The sequence below is a fragment of the Protomyctophum bolini genome, assembly GCF_963924005.1.
Source record: "Protomyctophum bolini genome assembly, chromosome: 7".
NCBI classification, from domain to species: domain Eukaryota; kingdom Metazoa; phylum Chordata; class Actinopteri; order Myctophiformes; family Myctophidae; genus Protomyctophum; species Protomyctophum bolini.
This window is the reverse complement of record NC_137868.1, coordinates 16,360,260-16,377,677: the sequence shown is the minus strand read 5'-3', so window position 1 is coordinate 16,377,677 and position 17,418 is coordinate 16,360,260. Positions and strand designations below refer to the sequence as shown.

Below are 17,418 nucleotides of genomic sequence, written 5' to 3'. Positions count from 1 at the left end.
AGCGTGCTTTTTTTGCACGCACGCACGCACGCACGCACGCACGCACGCACGCACGCACGCACGCACGCACGCACGCACGCACGCACGCACACACACAAACACACACACACACACACAAACACACACACACCTCGTGTGCCGTTGAAGAACAGGGTCTGCCGCCGGGGGTTCTGGATCACCACGATGGAGCCGTCGTAGTTGTGCAGGCGGCAGGAGATCTCGGCCGTGCCTCCCTCCAACACCGTCACGTTCTCCGCCTGCACCGCCTGGCAGCGCGCTGAGAGAGAGAGAGAGAGAGAGGTTAGGTGAGGGTAAGGTTTTATTTATAAAGGCATCACATGCCTTGTAAAAAATAAAAGTGTCCGTCCGTCCGACGTCCATCCATCCGTCCGTCCGTGTGTTCCCAGCATAATATCTCAAGACCCATATACGACCAAACGACTTCAAACTTGGTGTGTGTGTATTGCGGATCCAGGGGAGTCATGTGGGAAGTCGGTCAGATCAGCGGTTGTCCACAAAATATAAATCTGTGAATCCGCACACCGTACACTGATATAGACTTGACTAGATTTGGGCGTGGCTGACATAATGGAACTCCATATGGGCATAAAAGGGACACAGACTGCCATACTGTATAGCAACAATAAAACTATAAGCAACAGACAAATCTGAAGTTGAAAAAGGAGAGAGAAGGTATGGTGGGTGATTAGGGGAGGGGAGAGAGGCTGGTGATCAGGGAGATAAAGTGAGAAGAGTGAAAGGGAGAGGGGTAAGAGCGGTTTTGAAGGTGTCTAGGGATTCACATTTCTTAACGACTGGGAGCGAAATTAATTGAACCCCTTGTTTGAGGCGAATCTGGGTTGAAGCTGTTGAATGTGGTTCATAGGGATGATGGCACGAAGAGAGAGGGGTCGTGAGAGGTATATATGGGATGGAGAGAGAGGTGTAGAGAGAGGTACACTGTAACTGTATAGGCGATGGAGAGAGATGGGTAGAGAGAGGTACACTGTTACTGTGTAGGCGATGGAGAGAGAGGGGTAAATGAGGTTAGACATGAGGAAGCGGTCGTAAACAGGCGGGAGAGTGATGTTCAATTTCCACTTCTGAGATGAAGCAGTAACCCTCAAAACACAGCACTTAAAACACTCTTCATTTTGTCCGTATTCATCAAACCAGAGCCAGGTGTTTGTGTGTGTGTGTGTGTGTGTGTGTGTGTGTGTGTGTGTGTGTGTGTGTAGAGAGATACGGGGACTGAAAGAAAAGGGTTGTTGAATAGCTTAAGTACACGCATATGAGAAAGGATCTTGAATAACTCAACAGTATACCATTGTGTGTTCTGAATGTGTGATTAAAATGTGGACCATTATTTATAATTGGCATGATTCATCCTTAAAATACAGTGTGCGCGCACAAGCTTTTGTGCAAACATGCATGCATGCAAGCACGCGCGCGCAAGCACACACACACACACACACACACACAGTCACACACACACACACAAATCCAGAGCTCCAAGCTGTCTAGAACGACAGTGTATATCGACACAGGCATTTGACTGTGCAGCGTCTCATTAAATCTATAGTTTACTGGCTGTCTTATGGAGTACGTAGGGAAGAAATGAGATGCGAGTTGGAAACGACTGACTGGCTATTTCTTAACTCATATCACATAAGTCATGTGACACCCCTCATGAACTGACACTTTTACATCCTATCTGTTGTTTAATGAAAGAAAAGTCATGCAAACCAGTCCACCCTTTCTTTTTTTGATAAATTGATCGCTTGGTCTCAGAATTTATTTGGAATAAAAAAGTTCCCAGGATCAGTAAAACGTTATTACAAAGACCCAGACCTCAGGGTAGGTTGGCCCTACCTAACTTTAGGTTTTATTACTGGGTGGCCAATCTTAGAATTTTGCAACATTGGCTGTCCAACCTTCACGTCCAACGTGGATTGACATGGAATCTTCCTCATGTATTTCAAAAAAATATTTCCAAAAAATGTGGAATCAATTCAGGCGTCTACAAGGTCAGTCCAATCCTGGCCCCAATTGCAGCAAACGCTTTATTCCATCCATCTTTGAGTGATAGTGCCTTCTCTTTATGGTCATCAGCTATCTGAAAAAGATTCCGCACAAAAAAAGAGTTTTGTGTGCAGCCTTAACCCTGCATTTCCAAACCTTCCAGAGGCCACAGAGGTTGATTGCTTAACTCCATTGTCGAGCACAAAGGGCCTAATATCTATTACTGTATGTACAATTGTATCTTCTCTTTGCGACCCACCCACGCGCGCGTGCGCACACACACACACACACACACACACACACACACACACACACACACACACACACACACACACACACACACACACACACACACACACACACACACACACACACACACACACACACACACACACACACACACAATGGATGACTCTTCGCTTGCAAAGATCATGGGAGGAGTTATTGAGTTTGGGGTCCTTTGGCTTTGCTTTGAGGCAGGAAGAGAGAGTGTGACTGCTTCTCATCTGACATCAACCAGGATGATTGATACTTTAGGGAGGATGGACACTTGGGCAGTTGGTTTACCAGAGTGTCTCGTAGGCATTCTGTAGGGTGAGGGCGAGGGCAGCATCCATCTTCCTCATAATGGGGCCAGTACTTGGCAGAAGAGAACTGTAGAAATGTTGCTTCGCTGTGGCTCCCTGAGTGTTATATCGATTTTCAAACACTCGTGTCAAAGGACCCCCCCCCCATTTGAAACAATTTTGCTCGAGGGATTCTCCATAACATTTGTGCCCCCGAACCCCACTTTGAGCACCACTGGACTAGACGCCATATCAATGTGGGGATGGCCTGAACCATGTGTAGTTAATGCAGTTCCAAACGCAGGTTCCTAGCCTGCCCAAGCCCACTTGGGCACAGCGACCACTTTCTTTGGCACCTTCGAGCAGTGGGAACATGCTCAGTCTATTAATACAATCTCATAGTTAAATTATTACAGAGATTTTACAGTGTAGATCTCAGTGTATCCCCCCCCCCCCCCCCCATTTGTACACTTTCAGAATGACAGGACCATAATGTATCTGTGGGAAGTTTCCTTCTTGCCTTGGTGTTTAATGTACTCCACACGGATGACATCGAGAGCCCATGCACGGTGCCTCAACGCCTCTTCAGCCATCAGATGCCCAAAGCTCCATTTCTTAGGACGGATGGATTGGCAGGCCGGGGGCTCTGTGCAGCTTGTGGACTCTCATTGATTGCCTGGAGGGACGACTATGCTCTGCGATTGACTATAGTTTGTTTTTAGGCCAAACAATGGTGGAAATGCATCACTCAGTGCCTCTGTCAGTGACTCAGTCAGCCAGAGACAATCACATTTATAGGGCTGGCCCCTCGCTGTTGTGGTCTTGGCAAAAACAATGGCTGCAATGCCGCAATACTGACCCCCAGTATGACACCAGCCATACATTCACATAGGCTTTACACTGTTTCTTAAATAAAGTGGTAAAAACCACTTGTTTGCACACTCTAAAGGTGGTTGCACACTGGACACGTCTTTTCGGAAAACCGACGGAAAAAAGCAGCTAAAAATCTGAAAACGCGTCCAGTGTGCAGGGACCTTTATCGTGTTTTTCTAGTAGTAATAATAATAATAATACACCTTGGCTGTACAGCACGTTAACAGAGTTACAAAGTGCTTCACCCAGCATCAAAGATAAAAAGAAAGGAAAAAGTGTGCGCTGAACATAATAAAAGGATGAAAGCATAAAAAGTATGCGAGAAACACAATGAAAGAGCTTAACCCATTTTGGGCGGGAACCACTTTTGGTGTTAGCATTATGTTATGCTTTAGCTATTGAAAAATAGCAGATCTACAAGCTCATAGCGCGCCACCGAGTGGTGCGCTACGAGCTTGTAGGTCTGCTATTTTTGAGACCTACAAAAAAAAAGATTTTTTCTGAATCTGATCTCAGGTCAAATTGGGTTAAAAAGTCAGAGAAACATAATACAGGAGCATAAAAAGATAAGAACAGACTGTAACCTGGTAGTAAAAGCAAGTCTATATAAAAGTGTGTTAAAAGAGAACAGTGAGTTTGCTACCCTGACCCTCTCTGGCAGGTCATTCCAAAGTCCAACTGAAGTCCTTCAGTCTTCAGTTTCACAACAGGCTGTAAACCTTAATGGTAAATGATAAATGGTGCATTTATACGTATAGCGCTTTTATCCAAAGCGCTTTACACAGATTGTGCATTAAACCTGTGATTGACAATAAAGTTGCCCCAGGATCTCAGGCTGCCATCCTTCTCATATGGGGCTATAATGTTAACCTACTAGCGTCTCAATTCTAGGGTGAACATTCAGTGAAAATGTGAAAACGCATTGTGAGCGTGTAGACCGGCTATTTTCGGCAAAAAATACATTTGGTATAGAGGGGAAAAGGGAGGGGTCCTAGTGAACCCTGGGAAACGACACTCAACATAATATATAGGGTTTAACCCATTACAGTAAGTCCGGGGAAGCATGTGTCATTTTAGATTTTAGCATTGGCTATTCAAAAATAGCATATATATACAGCTTTTATTTTTAAATATATATTTATACATATTTAAATCTTGAAGACATTTGTAGAATCACCCTCAGATCAGACTAGAGTGCACGCATGGAACCCAATTCCATTTGTACACTACAGTTAACATTTTATACTATAGTGTACACATTATTAGGGCCTCATGCATATCAAACTGAGGGCTCCTTGAATTGAAGGAGTTTGAGAAGCACTGACTGGGCTAAACAATGAAGTTGGTGTACTGTACTGTACTGTACTGTACTGTATGTGCTCAGCTCTTTTGGAGTTAGGCTGCTGCTTTTTGAACTAACTGGAGAAGACGGACGTGCAAGGTTCTCCTTTTTGAAGCAGAGTACATGGAGTTGCGGCAATCTGGACGAGAGGAGATGAAAGTGTTGCAGATCAGATGAAAGTGTTCTAGATCAGCAGAGGTTACAAAAGGCTTAATTTGAGAGATGTTTCATAGCTGGTGTTTGGACAGTGCTGTTGTCTGGGGGTGTCTTCTTTGTGCAAAGAAACTGTCTCACTAATACATGACTCTCAACGGGCAACGATCCAATCTAATCGATACAAAGTGAAAACTATCTGTTCCTATATCGATTATTCTCTGCAAAGAAAAAAATAAAACAGAACAGAGTTTGTCAGTATCAATGCGTGTGCGTCACAGCTAAACACCATTGTTCACAAACTGCATACATAGTAACTTACTATTGATAGCTACAGATATAGGAGATAGAAGGTAAAGGGCTTTTCACACGGGAAGAGACTGAAGTGTCTAGTAATTCATTCTCAATGAGAGGCAGGCATAGGGAGGCATGGGCAATCTGACAGGCGGAGCGACAAGGCAGTGCACTCTCGCAGAACTGTCGCGTTCGGGCTCGTTTCACACATAGGCTACGCCCCACCCACGACAAGAGTTGGATTGTGGACAACCTTTTTCTGAGTGCCATGTAGGAAACGATTTGACAGCAGGCATTGATCGCCATGGCGTTTACTTGCAGAGCGATTGTCTCACTCTGTCTGTGTACTGACATGAGGAGTGCAGAGACCCCACTGATCCATGCATATGAACATGGTGATTGTTTTTGCGATTGTGATTGTGATTGCTGATCCATGCATATGAACATGGTGATTGTTTTAGACAGTGATTTCCTATAATTGTGCGATTATCACACTGTAAAACATAATCTAAATACACTACACATGGTTTTAAAAGTGTAGGCTACACTATCACTACGGTAGGTCATTCTCTGAAACAGTGCATATGAAGCCATGATTGCTATAGTGAATGGCAAAATAGAATGCTATAAATGAGTTGACAGTTGTCTCTATCACTGCTAATATGAAGCATCCATGCTTTTTATGATAATAATGATTTGACAATGTTTTAATCTGATTGGTAATATAGCTTCAGCACATAAATCCAGTGACAGAAACAATCATGTAATACAATTATAGTGGTTGCTTGTTTGTGAGCTGTAAATAGGCTATAACATGATTGTGTTAGCTTGGCACATATCGATTGTGTATAGGGCTGATTGTTGCGCTGACTCTAATGGAATCGTTATTGTATCCTGACAAAATGTGTACGTTCGAATAATATCAAAATCGTTATCTAAAGAATCTATAGTATTTTGTTTTGAATTATTATTATTTCAAAACATAAAAAAAAAAAAATGAAAGAAAAAAATCAAAGACATTACATAAAAGAGAACACATTGTTGTGACTCTGAACTTGTAGATCGGCTATTTTCACTAGTTTGGGTCCTGGGCGAATGTCTAATTTCACAGACTCACTTGACTCCCTTAAACAAACAAACAATAGACCCGTTTCCTAAAAGAAGGTGAGGATTAAGACAGGGGAAAAGCTTGCAGGGAGCCCTCTTTTGATGTGTCCTGGCAGCTGGTGGATAATCACGCTTGATTATACTGAGGTCGTCAGACCCCAAGCCTTTTTTCTCGGGTCATTTTGTTTACTCCCCATGCAGTCACACACTCTCCACCCTCCCCTGCTGCGAGTGGAGGGGACACGACCCTCTGTTTGAATACAAACGATTTACCGAACAGTTTGTCGCGTGAAGGCATGTTAGCCTGGAGCGGCGCACGGTCGCCTTCACTGAGGCAGAACCAGCTCTCTCAGCTAACCCCCCACCCCAACAGAAAAACCACTGTCTTTATCGGCTTTGCATCTGGATTTGCATTCTCAAGCCCTCCCTCTCCCCGTCTGTGGCGAAACTCACAAGTGGTGTTCAAATAGGTTTAAGACAAAGAGCGACATGGATATTGAAGTGTGTGATGAAGCAGGCAATAAGGAGGCTGGATAACGGACAGCAGGAGTATATTATATTACTCTGCCCCATGCAGCGCTCTGTAAAACACCTTCAGAAGGCAGAAAACGCTGGGAGACAAACAGATGGTGGCTGCCATAGCAGGACTTGCTGACTTGACTGCTTTGGGGCCCAAATAAATGTCTATACCGTATCTGCAGCCAAGCGTGGGCTGACTACGTATGCCCCCGTGCATGCGTTTGTGTGTGTGTGTGTGTGTGTCTATGGAGCTTATGTGTGTGTGTCACAGTGTCAGTGTTAATTTTGTTGACTAAAAGACTACCGGGAAAATATTTTGTGTCTGTGTCTGTGACCATATGTGTGAGTCTGTGACCATATGTGTGAGTCTGTGTCTGTGTGAGTCTGTGTCTGTGACCATATGTGTGAGTCTGTGTCTGTGACCATATGTGTGAGTCTGTGTCTGTGACCATATGTGTGCGCATGCCATAACCGTACTGCTGCATGTGTGACTCCGAGACACAGTAGGCCTAGGCATATTGCAATTAAGCTACTTTGACATCATCCGATCCCTCCAACTTCATCCAAATTTAATTTTCCCTGAGATTTTAATCGCTCTTAATGCAATACGCTAAGCCGTACATATTCATCACACCAGGGGACAGAGAGACACATGCACTGTGTAAACTGAACTCCGCGATGAGGAGAGAGAGAGAGAGTAGCGCAGAGGGTAAGGAGATAAAGAGGAGTTTCTGGAAGAGAGAGACAAAGTCGTGACAATTAACACTAATTGTAGTCATTATTGCCCCCCCGTTCTCTACATCAATATTGTGATTCATATCGGGGCGGCCATCAGGGCCTGCCACCGCCATCCCAATTACTTTCCTAATGGCTATGATTACTCATCGCCGTGGCAACCAAACCGGCCTCCTCGGCCGCCATCGTATCTATACGGTGGCACAAATTGTAATGACGCCACCGCGCGGCGTGACAAAGCAAGGTGTGGCGGTCTTGGCTGATAGAATGACCGCGGAATGAGTGATCGAGAGAGAGAGAGAGAGAGAGAAAGTGGTCAAATGTTTGGTGCGTCTTTTGAGGAGGAAAAACAACACGACTAATTACGTGTCCATTTCCCTCGCCAGCTGTTGCCTCTTCAAAAGGAAATTAGCTGGAGTGGTGATGTAGCGACGGAAAAAAAAGAACGAAATAAAGGCCATATATCCATAAAGGCCCACGAGAGATCACAGCGCTGACACCTGGCCGAGAGACACCACCCACTAACACCTGGCCGAGAGACACCACCCACTGATCCATAGGCTGCCTTGCCGAGAGGCACCACCCACTGACACCTGCCCGAGAGACACCACCCACTGACACCTGGCCGAGAGACACCACCCACTGACACCTGGCCGAGAGACACCACCCACTGACACCTGGCCGAGAGACACCACCCACTGACACCTGGCCGAGAGACACCACCCACTGACACCTGGCCGAGAGACACCACCCACTGACACCTGGCCGAGAGACACCACCCACTGACACCTGGCCGAGAGACACCACCCACTGACACCTGGCCGAGAGACACCACCCACTGACACCTGCTAACTGTGTCATGGAAGCTTCGTCTGGGGCCACGGGAGACTTACAGCCAGGAGAGAGCGGGCATGGGAGGGAGGCGCGAGAGGTGCTATTTCTGAGCAGAAATTCATAGCGGGAAGTTTAGGAAGCGCCGCTTTTGTGTATAATAACGCAGCTGCATGGGGGCTGGAGGGAAGGGATATCAGATATGATGCACAGCCCCCCCTCCCCCCCAACACACACACGCCTCCACCAGTACAGAATAATACAGCTCTACACCCACAGCTGGGCTGCGGCACTTTTTTACCGGGGGCTTTATGGGTTTTTCTATTCACTTCTATTCAAGGCCACCAGACCTCAGCCTCAGAATGCCAATAACATACTGCGCCCCCGGTGTGCATGCGTGTGTGTGTGTGTGTGTGTGTGTGTGTGTGTGTGCGTGCGTGCGTGCGTGAGAATGAAGAAAGGACAAAGGTAAAAGAGAGTGTAAAAGAACCCCTCCCCCTCCCTGACAGAGATATTAATCTGGCCCCCATTAAAATCCATCCAATAATAAAATACTCCACGAGCGTCAAATTATATTAGGAGAGAACGCTGGCAGCGATCGATAGTGCCATACTGACGACGGCTATGATCAACAGATAAATAAGAGAGAGAGAGAGAGAGAGAGAGAGAGAGAGCAGAGGAGGGACAGACATCATAAAATAAAATTACTTCTCTTTTCAGCCAAGCGGGGGCAGTATTTCATAGCGGTGTGTGCTGGTTGGTTTGAAGCCTAGAGCTGAGCTCTCTGTCAGTGACCCAACCACCCCCCCCACACACACACACACACACAAAAGAAAGGCCTTTATTTATTACAGCACTGGAGCGCGAGAATGTCCTATCATTTCAAAGTACATAAACAAATAAATAAATAATATGCGGACAAATTCATAAGACAAGGTCTGTTCTCCTGTGCCCGTCAACGTAATGGTCTCCGCGCCGTTGCAGGGTGAGTTATAATACTGAGGGGAGCGAGGGACAGAGGGAAGGATGGAGGAAGGGGGGAGAGAGGGACAGAGGGAAGGATGGAGGAAGGAGGGAGCGAGGGACAGAGGGAAGGATGGAGTAAGGGGGGAGAGAGGGACAGAGGGAAGGATGGAGGAAGGAGGGAGCGAGGGACAGAGGGAAGGATGGAGGAAGGAGGGAGCGAGGGACAGAGGGAGGAAGGAGGGAGTGAGGGACAGAGGGAAGGATGGAGGAAGGAAGGGGGAGAGAGGGACAGAGGGAAGGATGGAGGAAGGGGGAGAGAGGGACAGAGGGAAGGATGGAGGAAGGGGGAGAGAGGGACAGAGGGAAGGATTGGGGAAGCGGGCCAGGTGGACTCGGTCACGGTAAATTCTAGAAAGTGCCTTGCCGGCGTGCAGGTTATCAGGCTGAATTACCGTCTCGCTGTGGACTGCAGTATCTTGTCTATCTTTATCTCCTTCTCTGTTCCTTTCAACCCTTTCTTTTGCTTATCCTTCTATTTCGGTCCTTTTGCCAGCTTTCCTCTCAGATGCAGAGACTCATGGTTCTGGATCAGGGCCCACTTGAACATCTCGAAAGCGTTCTTGGCCCAAGAGGTTCACGCTCGGTTTGAAAGGGAAATTACCATGACTTGATTATTATTATATTTTTTTTACGAATGTCAGAGTTCACACCACAGTCATAACAAAGACAATGGAGAACGAAATAGTGTTCTGATGATTATTTGGCCCCCACTTGCAATATCCTCATGCGGCCCACTGGCTGGGAATCGCTACTACGAAACAAAGACAAGTGGTGCGGTGTGGAGAGGTTTCCACATTGTGTGGACATGCACACAGATGAGGGCTGGGTATAACTCATTTGTGATGTAGATAATAAAAATCACACCCATGTGAACTGAGAGGTGCTCTTATCATCCATAGATCATAGATCATCACATCATCTCATTTCGGCCAATCACAATTTTGCTCAAAATTGCTCACTTTTCCGTCCTCACGCACACACACACTCACGCACACACTAGGGTAACATGGAGAACAAACAACAACAACACAAACCCTCTTTGCATCCCGGAAAGGTTCACCTCATCGACAGGCTGTTCATTGCCTGCTAATTATCTTTTGATTGGATGCAAACCAGGTACTTAGGTTGTCTCTGCAATGGATGTGAGGAGGAATCGATGGCAGGACAAGACACTGTCTGTGCTGCGACGTGCGTGCTATTCCTGTCTTTAATTAAACCAACAATACCCGTCTATAGTTCCCACTCGTGTGGGTCATCTGTTAGCGACTTCTCTCTCTCTCTCTCTCTCTTTCTTGCTATCCCCTCGGGTCGCTGAAGCGAGCCGGATTCTGAAAGTACATATGCAAATTAATTGTATGCTGTGCTGTGCTGTGCTGTGCTGTGCTGTGCTGTGCTGTGCGTGTGCTTGTGCGTGTGTGTGTGTGTGTGTGTGTGTGTGTGTGTGTGTGTTCATTGGAGCATTTACTCCAGGTTAATCAGAGTTTTGTGGTGTACTGCTCCTGTGAAATAGCTGACTTTTAGATTATTCTATACTCCTCTCCTCTCCTCTCCTCTCCTCTCCCCTCCCCTCCCCTCCCCTCCCCTCCCCTCCAGCCTAAAAGTATCACTCCATCTCTCACAGGCAAGCAGCAGCGTCACAACAAATGCGCCGTATAATGAAAAATACAGAAAACCAAATAAAAAGTGTTCCCTCTATAAATAATAATACATAAGGCTTTACAAGATCTGGAGCTGGCCTCTCTCATTACCTTCATTGTCATTCTCCCATAACTCTGTCTTCACCCCACATATACAATCTCTCATTCTCCCTGTCTGGGACTCAAGCTTTCTTTCATCCTCTTTTCTTTTTTTCCCTTCTTTTTTTTTATAGCTATAAACTGCTTTTCGTCACAACACCTGTCACATTTGCCATTGACAATGAAAGGAGAATTTATTATGAATTATGTGGACGAGCAAATCGACTTTTCAGAAAGAAAAGTATATATATATATATAAAACCATCATCATGGTTAAAAGATAATAACATAAGTTGACAAATTAATTCATGAGGAAGTATTTTTTTTTTAATATTGGGGAAGTATATTACATTTTTTATTGGATGATGTATGATGATAAGAGCGCCCCTCACTTCACACGGGTGTGATTTTTTTAGAGTGCGCTCTCTCTCTGTCCTCTCTCTCTGTCTCCTCTCTCCTATCTCTCTCTCTGTCCTCTCTCTCTGTTTCCTCTCTCCTATCTCTCTCTCTGTCCTCTCTCTCTGTTTCCTCTCTCCTATCTCTCTCTGTCCTCTCTCTCTGTCTCCTCTCTCCTATCTCTCTCTCTGTCCTCTCTCTCTGTCCTCTCTCTCTGTCTCCTCTCTCCTGTCTCTCTCTCTCTCTGCTCTCCCTTGTTCCAACTTGGACCGGAAGCTCCTGACACACGGCTGCATGCCGTTGCCTTGGTTCTCCCTCTAATCTCATCCACTGCGTTTCCTTTTTAGACCCCACATCCCCATCCCACCAGGTGTCTGATCAAATCATTGATTCTCATTCCTTCCCTTCTCCCGACCTCTCCCACGTCTCTCTGTAGCTACCTCGCATCGCCAGTCACCCTACATCCCTTGTCCTCCTCATCCCTTCTTCTACATTTATACTAGATTTATTTATACGTATGACAAAGTATAAATCAGACGCTTTGCCCTCCCTTCTCCCAGACCTGGAGATAAATCTTGTTTCTGTTTGCTGCATGGGGTCTTTTTGTTAAGGCCTTCTCTTGTCATTCACTCTCTTTTCTTTGCAATGCTCTCTTTCCGTCCATTTGCTATACCTTTCATTGTCTGTCTGTGTCTCTCTCTCTCTATCTCTCTCTCTCTATCTCTCCCCAGATGTTCTCTCTCTGTTCCTCTGGTTTCCATGCACCTTCTCTCCTCTGCTGGTTCTATATATCTCCACACTCTCTCTCTTTAGTAAATGTGATTTGTTCAGCGGCTCAACTCTGCAACATAATCAGGTTGTTAGCAGCAGCAGCGGGCATAGAGGAAGAGCAGGGGACAGAGGGGGTGGGGGGGAGAATGAACGGGACCAGGACAAAAAAAGATGAAATGAGGGGAGCGAGTCTCTCATTTTTCCTCCCGCTTTCATCTCCTCTCCTCTTTTAATTGCCTTGTCTTATTACGCAGAATACTCGCATCTCTCTCTCTCTCTCTCCCTCTCCCTCCCTCTCTCTTCCTATCTCTTTCCCTCTCTCTCTCTCTCCCCCTCTCTCTTGGTCCCTCTCTCCTCCTTTGACTCTCTTCCTATCTCTCTCCCTCTGGTTTGAGTCTATCTTCGCTTGACTTTATCTCTCTCCCTCTTGCTCAGAGAGATAAAGGGGTTTATTTGCAAGTCACTCATACGTACAAGCAGTGAAATGTCAGCCTGACATGCTGCGCAGACTGTGCCAACAATGGGCTCTCTCCCTCTCTCGTGTTCGCATCGCACCGTCTGTGGACTCCTTGACGATCATAGAAATCTACATGAATTACCCTTTTCCATTTTGACTTCCCATTAGGAACATTTACTTTCCCTTATGTACATCTATTCACCACTTCAACCTTGATTTGCTTTCTCTATCTTCTAGTCATGGAAATAACTGTTAACTGCGCACACACACACACACGCACGCACGCACGCACGCACGCACGCACACATGCGCACGCACACACACACACACACACACACACACACACACACACACAGTTCTCTTCCCCCTCCTCTCCTCTTGACCTTCTCTTCTTCATGCCTGCCTGTCCCATTGCCATATTTCAATCACGATGTTCCCTTTCTCCCACATCACCACCTCCCTCTCTGTCTCTCTCCCTCACACTGCATCTGTCCAAGTGCCCCATCTGCTCCCATCTCTCTCTCTGTCTCTCTCTCTCTCTCTCTGTCTCTCTCTCTCTCATGTCTCTCTCATGTCTCTCTCAACTCTCCAGCCCTCCATTTCAGGCAAAGCCGGTTAGCAACATCTTTACTGCGTCTATAGCGAGATTATATCGCGGCTAAAGGAGTGACCACCCCCCTGCACACGCACGCATGCACGCACACACGCACGCACGCAGGCAGGCAGGCACGCACGCACGCACACACACCTGAATTCTCTATGGATACCATGCTAGAGATTAGCTGAGGACAAGCACAGCATGTGTTTCTGTGTACTGTAGTGTATGTGTGTGCGCGGCTACGCGCAAGCTTGTGAGTGTGGGTGGGTGAGAAACTGTGGTAAAGTGCCTGAGAGAGAAAGTGAGGGAGGCTTAGAGATAGACTCTGTGCATGCGTGTTTGCTCGCACGCACGCATGCACGGTTGTACACATGCACAGTGGAGGCCAATCACAAAAAATTGCCTCATTGGCATGAATTACATAACCATGCTCTCTGCCAAGGCACAAATCTCTCTTTCCCTCCTGCTATTTCTCTCCCTCTCTCTCTCATTGTTTCAGCCTGCTCTCTCATCTTCAGTGTCCCACACAGCACAATGTCGTTCTGTTGATCTAATATGCAAAAATGAAGAAAAAACAGAAAGGAGGAAAGCGTTTGCTGAATGGTGATTCCTCATTGGCACAGTAGGAGCAAGAGGTGGTTTGTTTACTGAGTGTGTGTGTGTGCCCACTGCCCGCACGCTCGCAGGGGTGTGTGTGTAATAATAATAATGATAATTATGTCATCAACACATATTAATAGCAGCGAGAAGCCTCATCCTGCACCACCAGAGTGCCTCGGTGCAGAGAATTCCTTCCTGCTTCTAGTCAGTCTCACTCTCTCTCTCACTCTCTCTCTCACTCTCTCTAACAACCTCCCAAAATAATTCAGTCATAATGTTATGGCCTACCCAATAAAATCCTTGATGCGGCATAGTTTTGCAGATTTTTTAAATACAAAAAAAAATGAGAGTGTACTTTCCAGAGACTATTTAGCGTCTCTATACCGTAGTTATCTCACAGGGAAATTCTATTTTATTGGGTAGGCAATTATGATCGTGGGAAATAATTTTGGGTGGTACTTATGTTACCCTAGCTCCCCAGAGTGATATGCCAATATCACTCGAAACAATCCAATGAACAAAAGACCTGACCCGTTTATAAAACAGGTCATATAATAGGTCACAAATTAGGATCACAGTTTAGAAAACAAAAATAAAAGATTGTCTTCATATTAGTTCAACTACTAACAGTACATTTACAATTAGCTGGATATACAATTAAATCAAAACTGTTACCATGAAAGTTAGACAGAGTGTAACATGGCTGCTGCTGTTGCATGCAGTCACAAACACAGTACAGTTCAACTCACCAAGTCAGTGTTCACAAAGTTCACACAATGAACAGGTTCCAGGATCAAACTTCTCAAAAGGATCAGCACTCTTCTCTCAAAAAGAGACTGGATCAATCAAAACTATCTTTAAATGAAAACAATCTGTTCACTTTCATCAAATCTTGTCTTTCCTCTGTTTGTCAAACTGTCTGCTCAACAGGCTTCTCTCTCCTGTTCTGTCCAGAACATTCTGTGCTCTGCAGCATGTAATTAGCTGAGCCACATCACCTGGGCTGGTGATTCTCCAAAGAGCAGTATATTAATTGAGAGACCTCATTGGTCAATTGGTTCATTGGCTTGTTCAGAGCATTGCACATCTCTCTCAAAGACATACAAGTAGATGAATGTGAATAGAGAATAAATATAAACCCCTACAATTGTAAACTAATAGTTTTTAGACAAATCCTATTTAGTTTTCATTGTTTAAAGCTCTTCAGTAGAAGTTTGGTTTACTTTATTTTAACCTGGTTTATATCCTAAGTCCATTTATACGCTTTGAGTAGGCACGTAGTGCATAGAAAAGCGCTATAAAAATGCAATCCATTATTTTCAGTTCAGACCTCATAGATGCGCATTGCGCAACCGACAAGTTGATACTTCTGCTGTAGATTTTTGTAGTCGGTAACACACACAAACACACACACACACACACACACACACACACACACACACACACACACACACACACACACACACACACACAGACACACTACACCAAAGGTACTGAAAGTCACAAAAAGTAGAGATATCTCACTAGAAAATGACTCTGATAAAACTGAAAGTCACCTATTAGTACAGCACTTGAGTACAAGGCTTAAAGTTCATGATATTAGCTGCACTTAAAAGTAATTATCTGATATTAAATGAAGTCAAGTATTGAAAGTAAAAATAATTGCTGTTAATAAAAAAATCACTTTTTTCTTTCTCCCTGTAAGACGTTTATGCTATTTAAGTCTTACAGATGTGCGTGTTGGAGAATCCAGCAACCCATTTGCCTCCGATTTGATGCTGAACTTGAGAATGCTGAAACATCATTCCCTCATGACAGACAAACATATACGTTGATGGGTATTGAGAATTGGATTAAAAAGTAACTAATTTATTTTTATAAAATATTGTAGTGTAGTAAGTGGCCAACGCCTACACCCTACACGTTCTATATAGGCATGTTGAAGAAAGTTGTAGAAAAAGTGACAATATTGTCATCCCTAGTGTCATCCCTTAGGCTAGGCCCTAGCCTAAGGGATGACAGACGCTAGGGGGATTGAGTCTGGTGTCATCCCTTAGGCTAGTGTCATCCCTTAGGCTAGGCCCTAATGACAGACGCTGGGGGGATTGAGTCCATCTGCGCTTATAGACAGGGGTGCCCTGGACCCCACCTCAGCCCATGGCTGAGGACCCTGAGGTATAACATTAAGCGCAGCTTTACACCTCAGCATTGATTACACATGGCCTACAGGACACTGCTCCATGGATTCGTCAGTTGCACTATAGGCAGACAGAGTCACCTGCATTCACATTTGAAATAACTCAACATGCGAACTTGTTCCTTAATTTTAGAACGGTCAAACGAATAGGCAATAAAATAATTGTAGTTGCAAGTTAAAGCAGTTGTCAGAATCTATATGGTATTCGCACCACAACAAAGCATACAACAAGAAGCCTTTGTATTTTCTTCAACCAATCGGAATGCAGAAGGGCAGCAGCTCTCCAAATGCATAGTCTTTGAATTTGTCCACATTTCTGTGTTTAGAAGATCACATGTTATAGCTTTGTCTTCCCATGGGACTTAATATTGCAGCAACACACGGAACGGGATGGAGGGGGGTGGGGGGGACGGACATGACACTGGGACAGACAATTAACCAATAGGAAGGCTCCGCTGGCTCAACAGCTGCAGGCCTGGCTCCTCACTTTTGCCCCTGAAAGTACATCCCTGCGTCCAGACTAGCCTACTTATACTGCCTAGTCTGGTATCCCCTGATGGACCCTTACAGCTCCATTTAGGCCAAGTCTGACTCTCAGGAGTAGGAATTTGTAACACACACACACACACACACACACACACACACACACACACACACACACACACACACACACACACACACACACACACACAGAGCTGCACTCTTCTCTATCTGTCCACATGTCTGATGTCCTACACCTGCTGTCCTTATTCTGTCGTTATCACATGTGGAGGTCTTCTCCTCTCCTCTCTCTATATTCAGCCCACTTTATTCCATCCCTTCTTATCAACCAGGTCTCCGTCCTGTCTGTCTGTCTGTCTGTCTGTCTGTCTGTCTGTCTGTCTGTCTGTCTGTCTGTCTGTCTGTCTGTCTGTCTGTCTGTCTGTCTGTCTGTCTGTCTCACACATCCCACTGTTAAACTTTCTTTTTGTTGATCACTCGAGGCGTCTCTCTCTCTCTTTCTGTCTCTGTCTCTCTCTCTCTCTTTGCACACATCCATATCCATATTCAATTCATCTATATTCAGCCCATCACCCCCCCCCCCCCCCCCCCCAGGTCTTTTCACTGTCCCCAGCACACGGTCCCATTTTCCACACTATTCTCATTCTTAATTACAAATTCTAACTTAATCACTGCCATTTTTTGTGTGCGGGCC

At 45.4% G+C, this 17,418-nt stretch overlaps 1 protein-coding gene across 5 annotated transcripts in view; it reads right to left on the bottom strand.

The window, feature by feature from the left end:
• Window positions 1-17,418, bottom strand: part of cadm4 (cell adhesion molecule 4) — a 234,152-nt gene that overhangs the window by 68,255 nt on the left and 148,479 nt on the right. For all 5 annotated transcript variants that reach the window (XM_080767145.1, XM_080767146.1, XM_080767144.1 and 2 more), the window contains exon 2: window positions 131-277. In XM_080767145.1, coding sequence (XP_080623271.1) covers window positions 131-277 — 147 coding nt within the window. The remainder of the gene's footprint in view (window positions 1-130; window positions 278-17,418) is intronic.